Consider the following 21,327-nt stretch of genomic DNA (forward strand, 5'->3'; position numbering starts at 1 on the left):
AGGCCATGCTGCTTCCAGAGGTTCTGGGCAAAATCCTTCTCCTTGCCTTTTCCAGCTTCAAGTGCCGCATCCCTTGCATTCCTTGGCTCCTGGCCCCTTCCTGTGTTCTCAGAAGCAGCAGCGTGTCATCTTACTTCAGTGGTCTGTTACCTTCTGATTCTCTGTGCAGTTTGTTTTGCCATGTAAGGTGACATGAACATGTTCCAAGGATTAAGACCTGGACACCTTTGGAGCATGATTCAGTCTCTACCCCAGTACCCTAACCAGAGACCTGCCACAAATAGCGGGGCACGTAGAGAGATCCCAGATTCTTTCCTCCTGGTTTCCCAGTGCATGAAGTGGTGGGGATTGTGTCCTTTCACCTAACAGGGACGGCCCCTTCTCTCCTCTGTGAGTTTCTCTTCTGACAGCAGAGCAGTTTGTAAAGGAAGAGTCAAATCTGCAACAAGTTAAGCAAGCATGCTGGCCTTTTGCTCATCGCATTTGCAGTCTCTCTCTTTCATGTGTTTGATTTTTCATTCCTGTTTCATCACATCCTCATAGGTGATTCGTCTGAGTTGCTTCAATATTTCTTGAAAAGAGAGGATATAATTAATAATACAGATTTTAGATGAGAAAAAAGTCACTGACAATAGGGAAGAACTGCTGGCTTCGGGTTCCCAGTTTCTAGTTTCCCGGGAGCTAAACGTGTCTACAAGGAGTAGTACGGTTGCCCCATCCAGAGACAGGTCGAGAAACGATGGTTGAGTGAATTAACGCTGCTGGTTTCTCAAAATGTAGAGCTTGGAGAGAGATACTGCTTTCTACAAACTATGGCAATTGTGTTTGCTTTCTAGGCAGTCATAATTCCAGTTCTACCATTTATATAAAAGCAAAGATGCGTTTTTTAAATGTGATTAACCATATAAAGGGCAGCTTTTTGTTTTGGCGGCAAACTGTTCAGGGATGAGAATTAAGACATTCGTGCTTCCATGTGTTTATCATTGGATAAGTTCTTATCTGTCAACAAGCATGAAAACATCTCCATTTAAAGAAAAAATAAAAATCTTTCCACCTAACTTATTCTTGTGACCACTGTCTCTGCATCCCCTTAACCCCATCATTTCAACAAGACCAAATCAAAAAATAAAACACCTCATCTCATTGGCTCTGGATGGAAAAGTTAAAGCCAATATGGTCTTTAAAACTTTTAGCTAGAGTTCAAAAGATTATAAACGGTTGAGATTTTCATACCCTTAAATAATGTCCCTACAGCCCCGCTACCAATGTAGTTTATTGACCTTGCAGTCAAAAGTGAACTCTCTCCCTCCGACATAAAGCTTTGCTGAAAAATCACAGTTTGAATTTCTGAAGACTCTGATTGCCCTGGGGCTCTTTTCGACATGGAAGTCAACTTGATAAAAATGTTGTGACAGTACATCGGCTCTGTTTCATCGGCAGCCTAACACAGTAACAAATTTCAAACTGTTTGCTATTTAGCTCCGTGCTAAGCGCCTTGTAATTTTAACAACTCAGAGAGTCCTTATAAGAGTGACGGTTTAGTCACAATATTGTCGGTCTGTGTGACAAGTTTTAATGGAGAAAGGTTACATTTGCATATTCTCCAGTTCCATGAACATTTCTCAAGTGAAGCCCAGTAACAAATGAGAGTTATGAGCTGGGCTTCTGTAGAAAATTGTAGATGGTTCTTATTTTTCATTCTTCTCTTCTTCATCTAGTTATATGCAATACCTGACATTTCTTGAGGGTCCACACTGTGTGCCAGACATTGCTCTAAGGGGTTCCTATATATTACTTCTACTCATCCCAACAACACTCTAAGGTAGAAATTATTATCTCAGTATAACGGATGGACTCCATGGACATTTACTCAGAGCAGACCTCGCATGCCAGCCAGGGGAGATTCAGCAGCAAACAAGACACAGACAGGAGGAATGCTCACAGAGGAACAGCATCTGAGCCAACTCCGACTGTATCCAGAACACTTTGCCCTTCCTAGGACTCTGCCTCTGAAGGGAGATGGGGGAAAAATCATTTCAAAATGGCACGTTTTAATGCACAGTTTTTACTACAGGCTACAGTAGTATCTCTTCTTACACTTATATTCCTTCAAGTGAGTCTAATGTCCAAATGAATACACAACAGTAAAAGGTTATTTTTTTTAATTAAATGGGTATGATATAAATTTTTAAAATATACATATATATATATATATATATATATATATATATACCCTTATAACAGTCTTAGAGTAACAATTAGTAGTATATATCTAGCTTTTAATAGCTTACCAAGCACTTTCACTTTCATATAGATTATTTTATGGTGGCTTTTAAAAAGAAGTCCCATGAAATAGATGGTATTATTCTCTGTATTTGATCCATGGAAACCAAGACCAGCAAGCACTGAGGGACTCTCCTGTATTTATAGTCTAGAAGGGAGAAAGCCAGATGCTCAGGTTCTGAACTCTTTCCTAATTATCCTGATGCCAAATCCTGTGCCAGCTCTGCTACAGTAATCACGGAGTAAAAGATTCATAACATGCTTACTCAACAAAAATGGTCAAATACAGTCCATGTTTAGACCAGGGTATCTCAATCCTGGCTCTAATGATATTTTGGGACAGACAGTTCTTTGTCGTGGGGGATTGTATCTGCATTGTAGCACGTTGAGCAGTATCCCTGGCCTCTGCTCCCCGGATGCCAGTAGCATCTTCCAGTTGTGACAACCAAAACTGTCTTCTGGCATCGTCAGATGTCCCCTAGGGACACGGCTTTAAACATGTTTATGTTTTAGAGACTGTCTAAAATAATTCACTGTTTTAGACATTATTTCTGTTTTAGACATTACTTCAAGCCAGTGATTACAGCAGGCATCATTGTTAGACGGTTAAATTTATCTATTTGAAAGCAGAAAGCTAGAGTTTTATTTCCGCCCCACCACTTAAGTTCATGAACATCTCTAAGTCTAAATTTTCTCCTGCATGAAATGAAAGGAAACTACATAAGGCTAGTTAAGGATTAAAGTGTGAAAGCATGTGAACGGGGAACCTTGGCAACCGACTTTTGGTTTGTACTCGCAGTATTACTTAAGATTATTTTTTTATCTGTTCTATAAGCCTAAACATATCTAAATTTCCTTAGATTTCTTTGTCACAGTACTGACCGCAGACCAGGCCCAGACTTTTCGTATCTGAGTGAAAGGCTCTACGTGATCTCATGCTAACCTTGCTTTCCAGCTTCATCTCCACCACCCGCCCCGCAATTCCCAGGCAGCGCCCCCGCGCCCCCAATGGCCTCCTGTCCCACAGCCAGCCCGGCTGAATGCACACCTTTCCCAAATCTGTCAACCCCTCCTATGGCCCCATATCTTCCCTCGTGCTGTTCTTCTGCTGGTTTTGTCTCTTCCAGAACTTTTTTTTTGTCTTGTGAGCACTGTTTGTTCTTAAGGATTAAGACCTCGTGTGAAGGATAACCAACAAGGACCTACGGTATGGCACAGGGAACTATACCCAATGTTTTGTAATAATTATATGGGAAAAGAACCTGAAAAAGAATACACACACACACACACACACACACACACATATATATCTGAATCACTTTGCTGTACATGTGAAACAACACTGTAAATCAACTATACTTCAATTGAAAAAAAAAAAAAAGACCTCATGTAAAGAATCCATGCCTTGTACTGAATTCTGGCCCAAATAAGATAGACATTTTATTTCCTCTAGCTCTTCCCTAGAAGCACATAGGTAGCACAAAATCCGAGCAGAATCTCATCTAGGTAACACAAAGCTTTTCTAGAAAAAGAGACTTGGATGACTCTTTGGAATTTTCCTCCTTCTGTTGATTTTGGGCTGTGCGCGTGCGTGTGCATGTGTGTGCGCGTGTGCATGTGTGTGCACGTGTATGTGCATGTGTGCGTACACATGCACTCTCACGTGTGCGTCTGTGCGTGCATGCATCGACACAAGCAAGGCCGTGTGTTTGCGTGTGTGCAGAGCCCCTAAGACTGTTCCTCCAGAGCTCTTGTTCAAAGACGTTCTTGATCTATGCTGTATAAGCCTAATAGAGCAATTCCCATCTGGTTAATAAAATAGGCTGAAATGAATTCTTTACTAATCACTTTCCAATAGCACGGGCTTACCTGAATTCATCTTAGCCATCCAGTGTCTTTACATGATACTTCTAAATTTAATTTACAGGTGTTCTGTAGATTTTGATTTAACCTGAACAAAGGATATAGTTTTAAGAGGCTGCTATTATAAGAACAAAGACTGTGCTTTCTGGATGTTGCACATTGAGGTAGTTTAGGATCATGCAACGGAAGGAAATGAAATTAAAAAGAAAAACAGGCTTCCTGTGTTTTCATCCATAATTTTTTTCTACTGTGATCACCTAGCCAAAAAAAAATCCGATAGTTTGTCCATTATCAGCAACCACTTAAGTATGTTTTGTGGCAAAGGTGCTCCTGTACTATATGCCCATTTGAAAATGGGTGTCTGCCTAAGATTTTAGGTAAATTTATTAGGTACTTACTGCGCATTAAATTGAATGCTTTATCTTTCCCATAAAAACTGAGCCAATTCGAAAGGAACCCTATTCCACATTGTCTTTAGTAGCTGTAAGGAGGCACCAACATGCTTCACGGTTTGCTTGACAACCTCTACCAGTCGTGATAAAGAAAAGATGAAGAGAACAGGTTAGAATCTATGAGGAAACTTTTAACCTTTGTCTGCTCCGTCTCTGTCCCATTTTTCATGACTCCTCTTCTGAGGTGACAACACTGACCTGGTGACAACATCAATAGGATGTATGCTTTTGAGTTGTTTTTCCAGGAGTCAAGTGATTGCTGCAAAGCTGTCTCTCTTCCAGCCTGGCCTTCGGAGAAATAGTACCCTTTTGTGGCTCGTGGGGTCAGGGTTTTATCTGTGGTCTCAGAGGTTGCTTTTTTATGTCTCTGTTAAAAATTGACTCCCTGATGGAAGAATGGAGCCCATACATCCGGCCCTGTTAGCTCCATGCTCTGACTGGTTGAGCTGATCGATTTCACGAAAGAATATTCATTTGCATAATGGTACAGTTAACTTTGTGTTTTAGAATGGATTTAAGTATCCTGGGGCATATTTCTTAAAGTTAAATAAACAGCCAGCTTCTTGGAGTAGCTCAGATGTAAACAGGAGGATACAGGAAAAGAATGCACCATACATAAGGTTTATTAACATTGTTTGAATAAACCTAACTCTTTAAATAAATAATTTCCTTTTATAAAGCCTTCTTCGTTTTTTTTACAAATGTATTTATTTATTTTTAAGTTATTTTATTTTTGGCTGCGTTGGGTCTTCGTTGCTATGTGCGGGCTTTCTCTAGTTGCGGCGAGCGGGGGCTACTCTTCGTTGCAGTGCGTGGGCTTCTCACTGAGGTGGCTTCTCTTGTTGCGGTGCATGGGCTCTAGACCCGCTCGCTTCAGTAGTTGTGGTTCCCGGGCTCTAGAGTGCAGGCTCAGTAGTTGTGGCTCACAGCCTCAGTAGTTGTAACACATGGGCTCAGTAGCTGTGGCTCACGGGCTTAGTTGCTCCACGGCATGTGAGATCTTCCCGGACAAGGGCTCAAACCATGTCCCCTGCATTGGCAGGCAGATTCTTAACCACTGTGCCGCCAGGGAAGCCCTATAAAGGCTTCTTGTTACAATATTTTTATCCCTAGAAAATTGTTGTGTTATGATAATAACAATAATAATTATAAATATAACAAAGATGGCATTAACTGCTATCGTGACATTTTAGATTGGACCCATCCAGTTATATTTTCTCTTGTCTGATAATTTAACTAAATGCTGTACCTGAACAAGACTGTTGAAATAACATATTAGAAAATAAATGTGATCTTATAAATTATCTACTGAAGCCTAAATGAAACATGTCTATATTAATAAAATCATGTGCCATTTTAAGTCATTTTTTTCAATCTTCATAAACGTGTAACTTCAGTTGATACATTTAAGATTATATATGTATATGTACACATGTATATACTTACAAACCATTTACTCAAGGAAATCTTTTCAAATCCTTTTTTAAGTTGGTGCATGGGCAAGGAAACCAGAACAATCAGTTGTGAAATATTCCCGTGTAAACTCTCATAGGCGTTACATAAGTGAGTTACCCATAGGCTAACAGTATTGCAGGATTTCCCTCTCATGTTCTCCTGCCTTCCTTTTGTTCAGAGAATTTGGATGGAGAGACCCGGAACTGCCTGAAGTGATTCAGATGTTGCAACATCAGTTTCCTTCGGTCCAGTCTAATGCTGCAGCCTATTTACAGCACCTCTGCTTTGGAGACAATAAAATTAAAGCCGAGGTAAGCACTACTTGGAATCGCAAATGACTGGTGTCAGATTCATCACCTCTTAGGTGTTCAGAGTAATGTTGAAAGAGAAAGAGAAACACGAAACTTAAAGTTATGTTATCAAAACTTAGATCCACATTTATGACTGAAGCATAGCACTTTTCATCTAAGTATTTAGCATGCCTATGTATACATTCTTCTTTTTTATATTTGAATACTGAAGGAATAGAGGACCAAGGATATATGCTAGTATCACAGAGGCAAGATTATGAAATGCTATACTTTTGGTGTGATTTGCCTTTTTCTTCCCAATTCCATCTCTGGAGTCATCTCTGCTTCTAAATCCTAAAGAAATACAAAGCATCTTTGTTGTCTCGTCAAATTACAGCAAGATTACCACATCAGTACATGGTATCCTCTGTCCTTTCTGGAAAACTCATTGGTAAGGTGGGAACTTTAGGCAATAAACCAGCTTTGTGTTATAACCAAGCATTCTGAGCCATTTACAAAGATGCCAGTGGATATCATACAGATACATGTGTTCTGTTAAAGAGACTACTATCTGTGTCCAGCATGTAAACAATTGTTAACATGCTCTAAGTTTTTGGAATACTTTAAAGTGCATAACTTGTGGTGTGTGATATTTCTGGAAAATCACAGTGGTCAGCACAGCTAACTCTGATTTTTTAGACAAGGGACAAAGCGTTTGCATATGAGCAGCTGAGTAATCAAATTTTTAGAAGAGATTTTATAAGCTACGAAGAGTCATCTCCATAGCATGTAAGCAATTTTGAGGATGAGTCTAAATTAGTTTAAGAGTGGAAAGAAGAGATTTGAAGATATAATTGCAATTTATTATAGATTTTGCTTGCTTGCATTGAGATGTATATAGCCTAGCAGCTTTTCTTTTTTTTTTTTTTTTTCCTGTCTCTCTTTCCCTGGGACTATGGAGGGCTTGATCCATGCTTATTCTTACTAGAACAGTCATATTTCTTTATGGAAAGAATATAGGGCAGTGGTTCTCAACCAGGTGTGATTTTGCCTCCCGAGGGACACTTGACAACATCTGGAGGTATCTTTGGTCGTCAGAACTGAAGAAGGTTGTGGTGGAGCCTTCAGCATCTAGTGGGTAGCAGTCAGGGTTTTAACCCAACTCAGGTTCAGACGCTCACCGCTCAAAAGCTGGTACTTGAGAGACAAGCGTTGGTAGGAAAGGAAAGATTGCTTTATTCAGGAGGCTAGCAACCTGGGGAGAAGGTGGACCTGTGTCCAAGAAGCAACTACCAACTGCTGCTCAGGGGGCAAGAGCTTTGAAAGGGGGGTTTCAGGGGTGTACAGGTGGCGGACGTGGCTACGTGCAGAACAGCACAGGCAGCTCTGACGGTCATCTCGAAACTGGTCACGCCATGGTCTGATCAGGGTCATCTGGATTGTTTTAAGCACAGTTAGGCTTCAGTTCCAGGGTCGGCTTATTCCCATGTCCTTGAGGCCAGTTCTTGGAGTTGTGCGAGATGGAGCAGCTTATGTCACGGCTTCAGTCTGGCCATCATGTAGTTAACTTCTTCCGCCAGGTGGGTGCTTCAGTATCTACAAATCAGCTCAAAGAATATGGCTCAGCGTATTACCTGTAGCCCTTGGGGAGGAACTAAAGGTCTTCGGCTTTAATGGCCGAACTATTATTACTTTGTCTTGCTTGACTGTTTCCCTCTCTTTCTGCATTTTCTCACTTCTCTGATTCAATTTATTCTTTGGCTAAAGTTTTTCTATAGACAAGAGACAGGTGGACAACACAGAGCGTCTGTCCTGGGAAGGCCCCATAGGGTCCTGCTCGGTTACGAAGGATGCTGCAGGACATTCTGTAATACACGGGGCAGCCTCTCTAACGAGGAATTGTCCAGACCCAAATATCAGTAGCGCCAAGGCTGAGATCAAAGAAATGATTGTTCATCTAAGATAACCTTCAGGTGTCAAAAAATACTCTTAAAATGATCTAAGAATAAAGTTATGTGGCTCCTGTCCCAAATAGTAATTATTGTAATTATTCTCTGCCTTTAGTAAAAAAACAAAGTAGCCATTCCAAATGAAGGATAGATTTCTGATTAAGGGGTAACGTACCATCATTTTTGGAAGATGATGCCTTTGGGGGTTTCTCTAAAGACCATGAAAGTGTTTCATCCCATGACTGGCATAAAGTTGATTCAGGAGTGGTGTGGCTACCCCCCAACAGCAGGACTCCTCCCCCAGATTTGGTTCTGATGTCAAGACTGAGGACACTGCACACACCCCACGAGGGTGTGAAAAGGTGTGTTACTCACATAATGAGGCTTATGAGGGTGAGCAGGGCGGCTCCCATAAGGGGCTGAACTTGGCTGGAGAGCACAGGGAAGAAGAATGGCTCAGGGATTTGGCAGTGGTTATGGGCTGTACCAGGGTGGGGTTCGTACGTGCAGACAGGGACTTGCATGGTTTGAACCTCCTACTGGTGCCAAAGGAAGAGGCATGAGAGCTTTGTTATCAGCTTGCTCAGCTGTGGGCAGAAGAGAAAGATCTGTCAGGGGCCAAACATGAAACAACACAGTCAGATGCCGTGACTGGGCAAGTTCAAAGTCGCTGCCTCTGTCTATGTGATCCATGACTGGCCTTGAAGCCTCTCCATAGCAATGGCACCCAACAGCTAACTGACTACGGACTTGTGTATGGCCACATCAGAAGCATCCCCATGCCCTGTGGGAGACAAAACGTGGTCTGAGGGAAGGGGTGACCAGCACACACATCAGTGTCAGAGAGATACATCTTCCCACACTGCTTCCCTACTCACCAGCTGTGTCTCCTTGAACAAACTGATTGTTGACTCTTATCTTTAAAATAGAGATGTTGATACCTCCCCTGTAGAGTCTCTGTAGGGACTAAATGACTTAATGGATGCAAACTGCTAAGTGGTGACGTACTCAGTTATTCATATTCTTTTTTGGCCAGGAACACAGTTAAGACACTTAAGTTACTATTTTATCTTATGTGTGTATGTATATGTCTTGGTGTATGTGTGATCACTTTTTAATTTTGCTGTGGGTGCCCCCCAATGTTGCCTGTATCACCTTTCCCGACAGCTGGTCCTTAGAGCTGTGGTTCATGTGGAATTTATTCCTCTCCTCCACCTTCTAAAGGCTCCGGACGCAGACAGGACCTCATGATAATGTCCCCCGGGTACCTGGGAGGCTGTGATGACAAGGAAGGGAAAGGTAGGTAGGGCACAGCCTGATGTCATGTTGACAAAATGAGATCAAAGTTAGTAAAAGTGAGCCAAAGGAACCGGGCAAATGTAGGAGGCCTACATAAAATGCAGAGTGAGCCATCTGGAGTTTCTCTTCGTCTCTCCTTCAGTCACACTGGGAGCCCACGTGTGTGCTTGTGTATACACACACACACACACACAGATACACAGATGTGTAGGGACTTTGCACAGACCTATTTTGTTCTCTCATTCTAACTCAAGCCCAAACCATCATTAATGGTTCTCCCTTTGTGATGGATGGCTGCCTATCATCTCTTCATATACGGGCATTGATTTTTGTAATTACCTATTGTCCAAATACTTTCCAAATTTGCTCAGTCTTCTAGTCTTTCTATTGCGTTTTATTGAATTGATTTAGCCCTTCCATCTACATTTCATTATTGGTATTGACTTTGTCCACACAATGGATAGCCTGCTGAGCAAAAGGCAGAATTAAATCTCCTGTACGTGGAGGGTCATAAATCATGGCTTTCTCATTCCTTATTACAGTACAGTTTTCATAGAATGAAGCCAAGAAATTAAGTTTTGTTCAAAATGATGCTGGATCTCATAGGTACAAAGTTGAGAATTCACTTCCATAAATCAGCAGACAGAAACCATGTCCCTAACTTCTCCTACTGGTCTAGTGAACTTGGATTTTAGGCATTCTCCTGGTTCCCTCCCAGCAGGGAGGTGGAAATGAGGGGCGAAGGATGGGTGTGGTTAGTTCAGCAACCACCAGTGACTATGGGAGAGTCTGCAATCCACTGGGTGCCCTGACCCGGGGCACAACATTCAGTTAGGAAATACTTTGAAGACCAGCAAGTGTCCAAAAATTGGGATAGGAGGGTGTCGTGCAAACAAGAGTTTAAAGTCAGACTGAGATAAGATCAGAAGAAAAGCAGTTGAGGAAAACAAAAGAGGCGGGGGGAAGGAGGACAGTGGAAGCAGAAGATCCAGGCATTGTAGCAAACACCCCACAGCTCATCTGGTGCAGCTCATTTCCGTGGGCTGACGAGTAGCTAAGATGTAGGCGGGTCCGCCAGCTTTAAAGAGCAGAGGTGTGATTGGCGTGGATGGCTGTCAGTAATATTTGAACTATGTCTGCCAGGCACGCTGCCTCCTAAATTGTCGGGAATGTCATAATAGAATGAGCTTTAGATAATCTAGGTAGTTTTAGACATGAAAACCTGCTCATGTGTATGTACTATAGCATCTTTTAGGAGGTGCCTAAATGTTGATAATTTTTTAATGGTTTTTCAAAAATCCTTTTTCATTCTTCCGGGAACCTTCATCAGTTAAGAACATTAAGGACATCCCATTGATTTAGGGATAATACTAAGTGCCTCTCATGAGTTATAATGATTTGGATTATTTACACTCCTCCCTCCTGTGTTTTCCCCCATTTCTTCTCATGCATAAATAGAGTAGGCAGGTGGGCACCCCCAGTTCACAACGGGCAGGCATACACAGACAGGGGTATATGTATCCATGGGTGTGCTACATGGTGGCATTCAAAGCAGTATGTTGTCTAGAGATAAAAAGGTATTTGCACATCTTTTATGTGACAAGAAGGGATTAATTTTAAATGTTTGAATACTTTATTTCATTTATAAATTAATAAATTAAATTAATAAAAGTTTAATACAATTAAATCTAAAAATTTTTATAATTTTAAAATGTATTTTTTAAACATAAGACCATTCACTTAAATAATGTGCCTTTGTAAAAACTCAGACTTTATTGTATGATGTTACACGTGAGAAGGACTTATATCCATGTCTCTGTAATGGATGAATGGCTGGTGGCCACCACTGATTTAATTTAGATTTTGGCCTGATGGCCTCTTTGTATGTGAAAAATTGTCTTCAGCCATCAAATGTGTAACCCAAGTATTTGAAGATCTTAGACAGTGAACGTATGCAATCTGAAGACAAGAACATTTTCTCTAAGAAACCAACACTGATTTTATTTTGCTAACTCCCAACGATACTCTCCCCAATTATCATCATCCTAACTCCAATAAAACATTTCTTGTTTTTAAAGAAATGGAATTTCCAGTTCTAGTGGAAAGAAGAGTTTATCGACAGCCTGTTCTGGGTTAGTAGGAGAATCAAATATTAATAACACAGATCCTACCTTTAAGGGATCCACAACCCCCTGGAGGAACAACATGTAAACAGGGCAATATAACACCTTGTGCAAATAAGCTCCATGGAAAAGCAAATCCCCATGTCCCGTGAGTCTGTTTGCAAAATGCTTAAAACCTAGCCTTGTGGAGTCTTGAAACCTAGCCTTGTGGAGTCTTGAAACCTAGCCTTGTGGAGTCTTTTAAAACCTAGCCTTGTGGAGTCAGAGAAAAATTCCTACTTCCTACAGTGATGAGCACACTGGATTTTAAATTAGAAGTTGCCAGAAAATATAGCCAAAGTCACACTCGCTTAGACTTGATGGAATAGGGGTTAGACTTAAGGTTATCAGTCCTCTGGAGAGTGCGTGCGCGCGCGCGCCTGTGTGTGTGTGTGTGTGTGTGTGTGTGTGTGTGTATGAGATCATGTCCATATAGTTTCAATATGTTTGTGCCATTACACTCATTTTTCCCAGTAGCATTATTTTCTTTAGTGCTGTTAACTAGAACATAGAAATTGACTTCTCTGTATAAAAATATGCATACTGTCCCCTTTCCCATCATTTTATTCTACTCAGACTGATTTAGAGCATTTCATATGTTAAAAGAAAAAATTCAGACTTGTTCTATCTACTACACTTAAAGTGCTTCGTAGTTTCTATTTTATTCCCGTTCTTTCTACCTCACGGAGAGGTGCTATCCATCTTTTCAGTTGATTAGTTTTGAATCATTTCTTCTCTTTCCTTCATCATAAATTGTTCCACAGTTTTTGAGAAAGAGCCTCTATGAGTTACTAGATGTCAGGAGACAGCCGCACCCACTGAGCTGACAGCACGGGCCCTGGAGCCAGGCTGCCTGCCTTTGAACCCTGGCTGCTCTCCTACTTTCTAGCTCTGTGATCTCGGGCAAGTTTCTTTACCTCTCTGAGCTTTCGTACCCCAGACCGCAAAATGAATCCTCATCGCTGCAGAGAAAATGCACATAGACTGCCAGTCAGAGTAAGTGGGTTAAGACATGTGGGTTATTGTTAGTATATGTGGAAAATATAAATTAAGGAAATCTCTTCCTGACAGTCTCATAGTGTTATAGACAGAATGTCTATATGTATCTGCTTTACTTGTATTGTTCATGATTCACATTTTGAAATCCGTTATGGGCTCGAGTACACATTGAAAGCATGCATTGTGTGTGACCCTGTGCTGAGCCACTGTTGAAACAAATAGATTCAGCCACTGCCGCTGGGAAGTTAGAATCAAAGGACCATTTGCACATGCCAGCATAAAAGAACAAGCAAACAGGTCCCAATGATTAATACACTGATATTATGTGAAAGTGGAATTCATGAGTATATTCATTGATCAGCCATACAATCCCAGGCTCTGTTCTTGGCCCTGGCCGTACGGCAGTGAATGAACTAGACTCAGATGAATGGGGGGAGGCAACAGTAAACAAATTAAACATGTAGGTGTATCACGTGTCAGATGGTGGTGCCGACCATGAAGAAAACGTAGCAGGGAAATGAAGGCAGAGGGTGATGGAGGGCGGCAGGAATCGACTTCTGTTTCGTGTAAGATGCTCAGGAAAGTCATCTCTGAGGAACAGCGTTTGAGCAGAGCCCGGAAGCAGTGAGAGGGAAGCGCAGAGTTAGTCTCTGAGGAGAAGTGTCCCGGCACAAAGCAGCGGGAGGCAGGCTGGGCTGCGTGTACTCCAGGAGTGTGTTGGTCCCCTAGGGCTGCTGGAACACAGTACCACGCTTTGGGGAGGGCCTAAAACAACAGAAATTGATTCTCCACAGTTCTGGAGCCGGAAGTCCAAGATCAAGGTATGAGCAGGGCCAGTCTCCCTCGGAGGTTCTGGTAGAATGAATGCTTCCTTGCCTCTTCCTGGCTTCTGGTGTGGCCCTCAGTCCTGGCTGTTCCTCGGCTTATCTGTGCATCACTACAATTACTGCCTCTGAAATCCCATGGCCTTCTCCTCTCTGTGTGTCTCTGTCTGCACCTCTTCTCCTCTGATAAGGACACCAGTCATATTGGATTAGGGCCCACTCTAATGACCTGATGTTAATTTGATTACATCTGCAAAGACCCTGTTTTTAAATAAGCTCACTTTCAGAGGTCCCTGGGGTTAGGATTTCAGTGTATCTTTGAGAGGGCACAATTCAACCCATAACCCTGACTAACAAGGAGTGTGGCTGGAAGCTGGTAAGCGAGGGGAAGAGGGGTGAAGATGAGAGTAGAGCGCTGAGTGTCCAGGGCTGGGTCACGTAGGCTTGGCAGGTTACCTTCAGAGAAGAGAAATCTGGGGCCCACTTTTTGGCAGGCTATTTTGGGAAGTAGCACATTTCAAGAAAGGATGCTTAGGGAGATTTTGGAACCTATGAGATGGTTCAGAGGAGAGGGTAGCTGGTGATATGAAAAAACATGAGGAGAGGCATGCATAGAGACAGTAAATGGTTAAATGAAGTGGGCAGGATTGTCCCAGAAAATGTAGAAAGGTAGACTTCTGAGTCAGAAGAAGCCAGAAAAGGAAGGGAGGTAACCGCGGGTAGACTCCTGTGGCTATCTCAAAGAGATTGAGAAAGTGGGAGAAGAACAAAGTGGCCACTGCATCTGAGGGAAGTGTGGGTAGTTTCGGAGGGGACAGGGGAGCATTTGGAAAACTCTGACATAAAGGAGGAAGACTTAGAAATGAGAGGCTCTCCATCTGTAGGAGGGGTGGCAGGGCAGCTGACTGACAGCCTTCCAGAAAACACTGTGGAGAGGTGGCCAGCAGCCAAGCGGCAGATGAGGGAATGTGAGGAGGTGGAAACGGCTGGTGATAAGTGACCGTTAGATCTGCATAGAGAAAAAGGAGAAAGGCAGTGACTTTAACAAGCTACACTCTAAGACCTTGCTGTATTGGGGGGTCAGGTGGTAGCAAATTATGCTCAGAGACTGAAATTGTCTTTGCCTGTAGTTTATTTAACACAGGTGCACAGCGGGATTTGTAATAATTTCACAAGCTAATAGCAGAGAGGATAATGTCTCTTAATGAACCAATAGAGAAATAGCCTCCTCCAAACAAATGATGGGTTAATTACGCTTTTGTTGCAGGCAAGGGGAGATACAGAAAGAAAGTCAGAATTAAGTTGAGCTGCACCTTTTATGCAAGTTTGCTTTCTCAGGAGAGCTGGCTTCACCAAGCCGGATCTGACTTCTAGCTGCCAGGGCAAAACCCAGGTCCCTTGTTGCTAAGGCTGGTTGCTGGGGAACAAAGGCACCTGAGTCGGCGGGCCGGCCAGGGTTATCACTCGGGGGACGGCTGCAGAGCTTGGGCCACTGCCTACAAGGAGTGCCTTGCCGAGGCAAGAACAGTGTCCCTTCTCTTCCTGGAGCTGCCGCTTATCTCAGCACCACTGCTGGCCCACGGCAGCCCGGCCTTGAACAAGAGTCTCGAGATCTTCGGAGAGCTAGAGCTGCCAAGGGTAGGTTTGCCCAGACTGGAACTCTCACCATATTCCTCACCAGCTCCCAGAGTTTATAGTCTAAATGTCCACTTGCTTCTCCACATGTTCTTACTGAGAAGCCCCCAGCGGGCCCCTCAGCAGCTGGGCTACTAAGTGCTTATCAGTGACGACAGATGAGAGGTTAACATCCTGACATGAAAATGACGAAAGTCATAAACACATGAGTTTGAGATCATGTCACACCGTACGTAACAGACCTGTTTCCAAAATATGTGATCTCATCATTTTTCAGTTCCATCAGGGAGCAGGAGGGAGGGTACACAGCGTGACAAAGGCCAGGAGTGATGGTCACTCCCAAAGGAGATGGCTTCTGGGTGTTGGGGAAGTGTTGGCTCGATGGAGAAGCTAAGGCTTCTCAGGGACCACAACCTTTATGAACGCGGGAGCCCTGTGATATGTGATCCATGCCGAGCTACATCGCAGCCGGGAGCTAAAACAGAATGGGTGAAAGAAACAGCCAGAGACCTCTCTGGTTTGATGGCCTTTTCTGTTGAGAAGTTTAACAGGAGAAGTGGGAGAAAGAAGGAAGCCATGTTGGGGAAAGAGTGGTCATACGGATAAAAACAGGCCGTAGTTTGTAGGTGGCAGCAAAAAAGGAAGACTGGCATCTTCTTCCCAGACTGGCTGTCAGCTCAGCTTCAGAGCTGGTGACTTGCCTTGTGCCACCAGGGCACAGGGGAGAGACAGCATAGAGGTATGGTCAGACGTAGTGGGCAAGGACAGTGTTCCCTCAAGTTGAAGGTCCCTTCAAGGAAGATGGACCCCTGCAGGAGAGAGGAGTCCAGGGGTGTCGAGGATGTGGGTGTGTTCCTGCAGGAGTCTGGAAGCTCAGGGTGAAGCAAGATAGGGTCAGAAGATGCAGAGTGAGGCCGTCCACTTTGGGCATCAGAGAGTTACAGCCACCTGGTCGCACGGCTTCTACAGCCGTGGACCACTTAGGCAGAGGAGACCGGCGTCAGAGCCTCCTCCGGCTGCTTCAGTGCAGGAAACATCTCTCCTCCCTCCCCACAGCAGTACAAGAGAAAGAAAGAGGAAGAAGGGGAGGGGAGAGGAGAACCAGAGGCTGGAGGTCATGGTCCAGCCTGCTTCCTGAGGCTGGGATGTTGGAGGATGGGTAGGAGACTAGGACTGAAGCCAAAATGGTCAAGCAACATTCTTTGTAACTGGAATGAGACCATTTTAATAACCTAAAGTGAATGAAAGTTAAGCAATCAGACTGATATGGTGTTGAAATAGAGCCAGCCTGCTGCGAGAGTCCTGATTAAAACCACCAAGTACAGAAGGTTCTCTTGGCAAGACAGGGATGAGTCAGAGAGCAATTTATGGGGTCAGGACTCAGGAACAATGATGTAGCAGGTATTTTTCTAATCTTTGAAGTTTCCTTGCTGGGACTGCTAAAATTCGCTTGGGTTATTTTCACTTCATTTCGTCTTTGGGCCGCCCTCTCCTTCTATTTTAATGAATTATCTTTTTATCTGCCCACCCCGTGAATCAGTTTGTATTCTTTCCGATAATTAACAAAAGAAACAGATGACCTATCTAAATGTCAACCTATTGCATTTCTGTCACAGGTAGAGGGACCCCGGGTCTAACCTAGCAATTTCTCACCAGGCTTTTTTTTTCCCACCACACTTGCGTATGAGAGCTCCTATATCATATTTTAGAAAAGAAGACCTCTACCTGAAGAACGAATCCCCTCATTCAGGGGCATAGTCCAACTGTATATCCACCCTAAACTTCTTCAGCCCGCGTTAAAGTCACTTTTCTTCCTTTGGCCTTTAGGAGAGACGCAGAAAAACACCTGGCCTCTGTCAATCCTGCTAACACTTTGCTTTCTTACTGCTGCTGATTTATCACCATTAGACCTTGTTTCTAGGTGAGAAATCTCTAAATCATCAAACCAAGGAAGAAGCATCTTGGTTTATCTGTCATCCTTTTGATTTTTTCCCTTCTGAACAGTCTCTGCGTTTTCCAGGCACAGAGAACTAGAGAGAAACATTTTGTCAGAATACTGGTAGAAACAGCACAGAAGCTTCTACATCAGATTAGGCTCATACACAGATTATGGTTGTACACTTCTCTTTTTTATGATGTCATTGTGGCTCTGTGCTTGCCTATATTTCTGCTATCAGTCTCATTAATCCACTCTAAGTAATGATTTTGCTGTCACCTCTTTTGAGCCTTTGATCACTTCTCCAGCTTCACCAAGGTTACTGTTCCAGTTCATTCTAATCCATCAGACCTCATCAACCTGATGGCACTTGTATATTCATTAATGACCCTGCTCTCTGCGTGCTTGTGTGCGCCATCTTGGAAATGGTTAACACCACTGGAGCCAGATACCATGCAGGACAAGAGCCTCTCTGACTTATTTTAACCATATGTGAGTTTCTAACCTCGTATTTCAGTCATTCAGAATCAGACTCTTATTGGAAGAATGTGTCTTTGTACCCAAACTATCCTGTAGATGTTTTGTCACACCTCTCCCCTATTAGGTGCACTTCATCATTACAGCTGTTTTTTAAATGTTTCAAGGAAAGCTACCAGTGGTCGTTATACGATAACAGTTCATGTTTGGTAGCCCCAGTGCACTTTTCAACCAAACCTTTAATATAAGTGAAAGAAAAAAATCTCTTTTGTTAAGGGCTCTTCAGAATTCAAATTGGTCGCCTGTATTTACAATCCTCCTTCATTAATTTGCCTCTTGAACACAGAGTAAAACACTGAGTGGGCATTAATTCTTTTGTTACTCATATTTAATTTTTGGATGGAACAATTTGTGCATTTCCTTTGGATCTATACAAGCTGTCTTCAATTTCCAAAGATTGTTTGAAAGGAAGAATCTTATGATTGAAATGTATTTTCCACTACATAGTGGTATATAGGAGACCAGTCTCCCCAGGCCAGCTCAGAAAAGCCTCACTATCCCAAAATGTCCCTGTACTATAACAGTGGGTGAAATTGTAGTAGTGGGTGAACAGTACTACAATATCCAGTCTGTATTCATGAGGAAAGGCAAAACGTGTTCCAGTGGGAATGCGGAGATCTCACCTCCAGTGCTCTGCTTAGAAGGCAGGTTCACCGTACCTTCCCTGTGGGTTTTGGGGTGGGAGTGGACACCATCCTTGCTACAAACTACAAGTGATGGAATCTGCTGTCTGGGGCAGGGGCTCAAGGAAAATAGAGACAGATGAAAGGCAGCAGGAAAACAATAAGTGTTATTTGGGGGAGGGTGGGTGGGCTCTGAGACTCTGTGGTGTGGACCGAATGAAGGGGGATTGGGGATGGGTCAAAACTGGATTCTAGGGGTTGCAAAACTAAAAAATGTGGAGAGCAGGAGGTCTGCTCTGAGTTACCCTTATAGCCTAGTGAAAGTCCCCAGACCTCACCAACTCCCTGACACTGGCTTCATTTGCTTCTCCTTTAACTACTGTCCTTTCTACTGCCACCACCTATAGCTCTTAAGCCAGTTTCTCTCCCTCCTGGTCCACTAGAGAAGAAGAGGATTATCTTCCCAACCATCCCCTATTCTTTTATATATGATGCAAATACGCTCAATGTTGATGTTTTATATAGATTTTACTGCCTTCACAGGTGATGGAGAAGCATACCAGGAATAAAATGTTTCCCTCATAAATATCACCCCTCTGTTTTCCTCTTACATCTTAAAGACACAAATAATGTCACATATAGATGGTAGAATGGCAGCTTGTACATTTGACAGAAAGCTTCTCTCGGTGTCTCGTAGCGTTCTCCTTTCAAGATGGAGCTGTTTGGGGACTCCTGGTGAGAAGCAGCGTGGAGCTGGGGAGGTGGGGTGAGAATTGGGCCCCCTGTTTGCAGGCTGAAATAACCCTATCCTGTTCTAAGAGATACTGAAATCAGATCACAGGAGAAAGAACTCTGTCAACGGAGACTCTGAAATTCCATCAAGTTCTTTTAGTCAGGCATGTTTCTGAATTCCTGTTTCCCTGAATATTTCCTCTTTCTGCTGATAAAGATACTCCAGAGTCACCCCTCTCCCCGCCACGTACACATCAAGTTATTTCCAGTGGTCACCTGACAAGTATCTATGTTCAGAAACATGCCTATCAGCTGTGGGATGAGAGGCACCGTTTCTTTCCTCTCTTGCTGCTGTTGGCTGCATGCAGAGGGAGCCCAGTGCCCTCAGGAGTCGATGGTGGTGATTATAAGCAAGCTGTCCTTAGCTGGTGCCCTTATTCCAATTGCTCTCTCCTGGCCTGGCCTGCCAAGCACCTCTGACACTCTCCATCACTGTATTTCACCAAAGCCGGCCACCCTTGCCAGGCACTGTTGCCTCTTCTCATGGGTATCACCATCTCCTTGCATCAACCATTACCCGTGCCATGAGTGTGATAGATCTTTCAAAGCCTAAAAAATGTCAAAAGTGGTGAGAATGTATCTGAACTACTCCTGATTTAGTGTTTCTGTTTCTTATATGGATCAAGAAAGCAACAAAATAAAACAGATACCACCAATTTTACTTATAACCTCCATATTTTGTATGGTCCGTATAGGACTCCAAGAAAGGCCAGTTAATCCAAGAGTTAAAAACCAGGCTATACCCAGAATTATCCCTCTTCTTAACCATTAAGTCCTTGCTACTGGATCCAGCTGCCCAACTCCCCCTTTTCTCAGTCCCCAAAGCTTGTTCAGCATGCCCAAATAGGTCTAAGGAACAGCAGTTCACCATTTAGGCTCAAACTCCTTGCCATGTTCTTTAATTTACAGAGAAACTTACCTGTACAAAGCCAAGAATGTGTCTCATCTCTAGTGGGTGGTGACTGCCCCTAAGCTCCCCGCCTCATCAGTCTCTCGTGGGAACACACAGCACAGTTCATATCGACCATGCAGATTGGTGTCCAAAGTGGGATTGATACACAGACTTCACAGACTTTGTTAAGATGGTGTGGAGCACACATACGAAAACTGAAAGGGATGGAGATAATTCTGTAATACCATCTTGGTGGCCAGATGATTCTTAGTATGAAACCATACAACTTTACATTTATGAAAGAAAGGAACTACTTCAGTGGAATATGTCCACTATCCCCTTGATTCTGGGTGTCACAACATTATATTGTGTAGAAATTATAATCCAAAGAGAAAGGATTGTTTCCATTGGGTCTTACTAAGCAAGCAGGGATGTCTGAGTCATTTAGCAAGGATATAAAGTATACTTGGTGTACTAGTATCTGTATTGTAGACAGGTGGGGCAGATGTGAAAGGGGAACTTGGCTCTTGGTAAAATGTTCTCTTCAAGGAGTAATGTCTCTCTTTAGTCCCATCTGTCATTATTAGACGTGTCCAGAGAGCCATGGACTTGGGACTGTAGAGGTTTGGGCGCAAAAGAACTGGGAAATTGTTCCAATGAATATAAGCAAGGATTCAGGTAAAAATATTACCAGGGATATTGATAATGAACCAAAGACTAGTAGTCTCCAATGGATATTAGTGATATCAGGCTTTAAGTAGAATAAGTATTAATCATAGGTAGTAGCTATGGAGCCTAATGCTTTTGCCTCTAATCCAAGGTTATGTCCCTCTGACCTGGGTAGAAAACATGGTATATAAGGCTTACCCCAAAGGGTAGAATTATATTACCTCCAACCCCATCGCTGATCCTGAAGAGAGGGGGTGTGGACAGACGAAGCCAACTTGGATTGATCTGTGACCATGCCCCAAATCAAATGGCACGAAATATCTTTTTGGATCAAACAATGGATGGTACAGTGATCTGGGAGCCCTCTTTAGAGGACCCCCATATTTCTTGATTTTTAATTAGTTTGAAGATGTCCAAGAGGAAGTTAGGGCACTCTTGCCTGACTTACCATGAAAGAGGCTAGTGGATTCTTTGGTCAAGCTGGTGCAAACAGCCATGAAAAGATGAGGAATCACAGGCAACAGAAAGGCTAGACAAAAATGGGACAGGGCAACCTAGGACAGATTCGATTTGGGAGGCATTGGTATGGTCATTAATGAAAGAAATGGAAAAACAGTTGTCATATAGGTTGTATTAGTGTCCTCTTGCTGCTATAACAAATTACTGC

At 43.0% G+C, this 21,327-nt stretch overlaps 1 protein-coding gene across 2 annotated transcripts in view; it reads left to right on the forward strand.

Annotated features, from left to right (window-relative positions):
• Positions 1-21,327, forward strand: part of CTNND2 (catenin delta 2) — a 944,584-nt gene that overhangs the window by 683,943 nt on the left and 239,314 nt on the right. For both annotated transcript variants that reach the window (XM_032628308.1, XM_032628309.1), the window contains one exon: positions 6,232-6,364. In XM_032628308.1, the coding sequence (XP_032484199.1) occupies positions 6,232-6,364 (133 nt within the window). The remainder of the gene's footprint in view (positions 1-6,231; positions 6,365-21,327) is intronic.

Source organism: Phocoena sinus, chromosome 3, assembly GCF_008692025.1.
Source record: "Phocoena sinus isolate mPhoSin1 chromosome 3, mPhoSin1.pri, whole genome shotgun sequence".
In the NCBI taxonomy this organism is placed as follows: Eukaryota; Metazoa; Chordata; class Mammalia; order Artiodactyla; family Phocoenidae; genus Phocoena; species Phocoena sinus.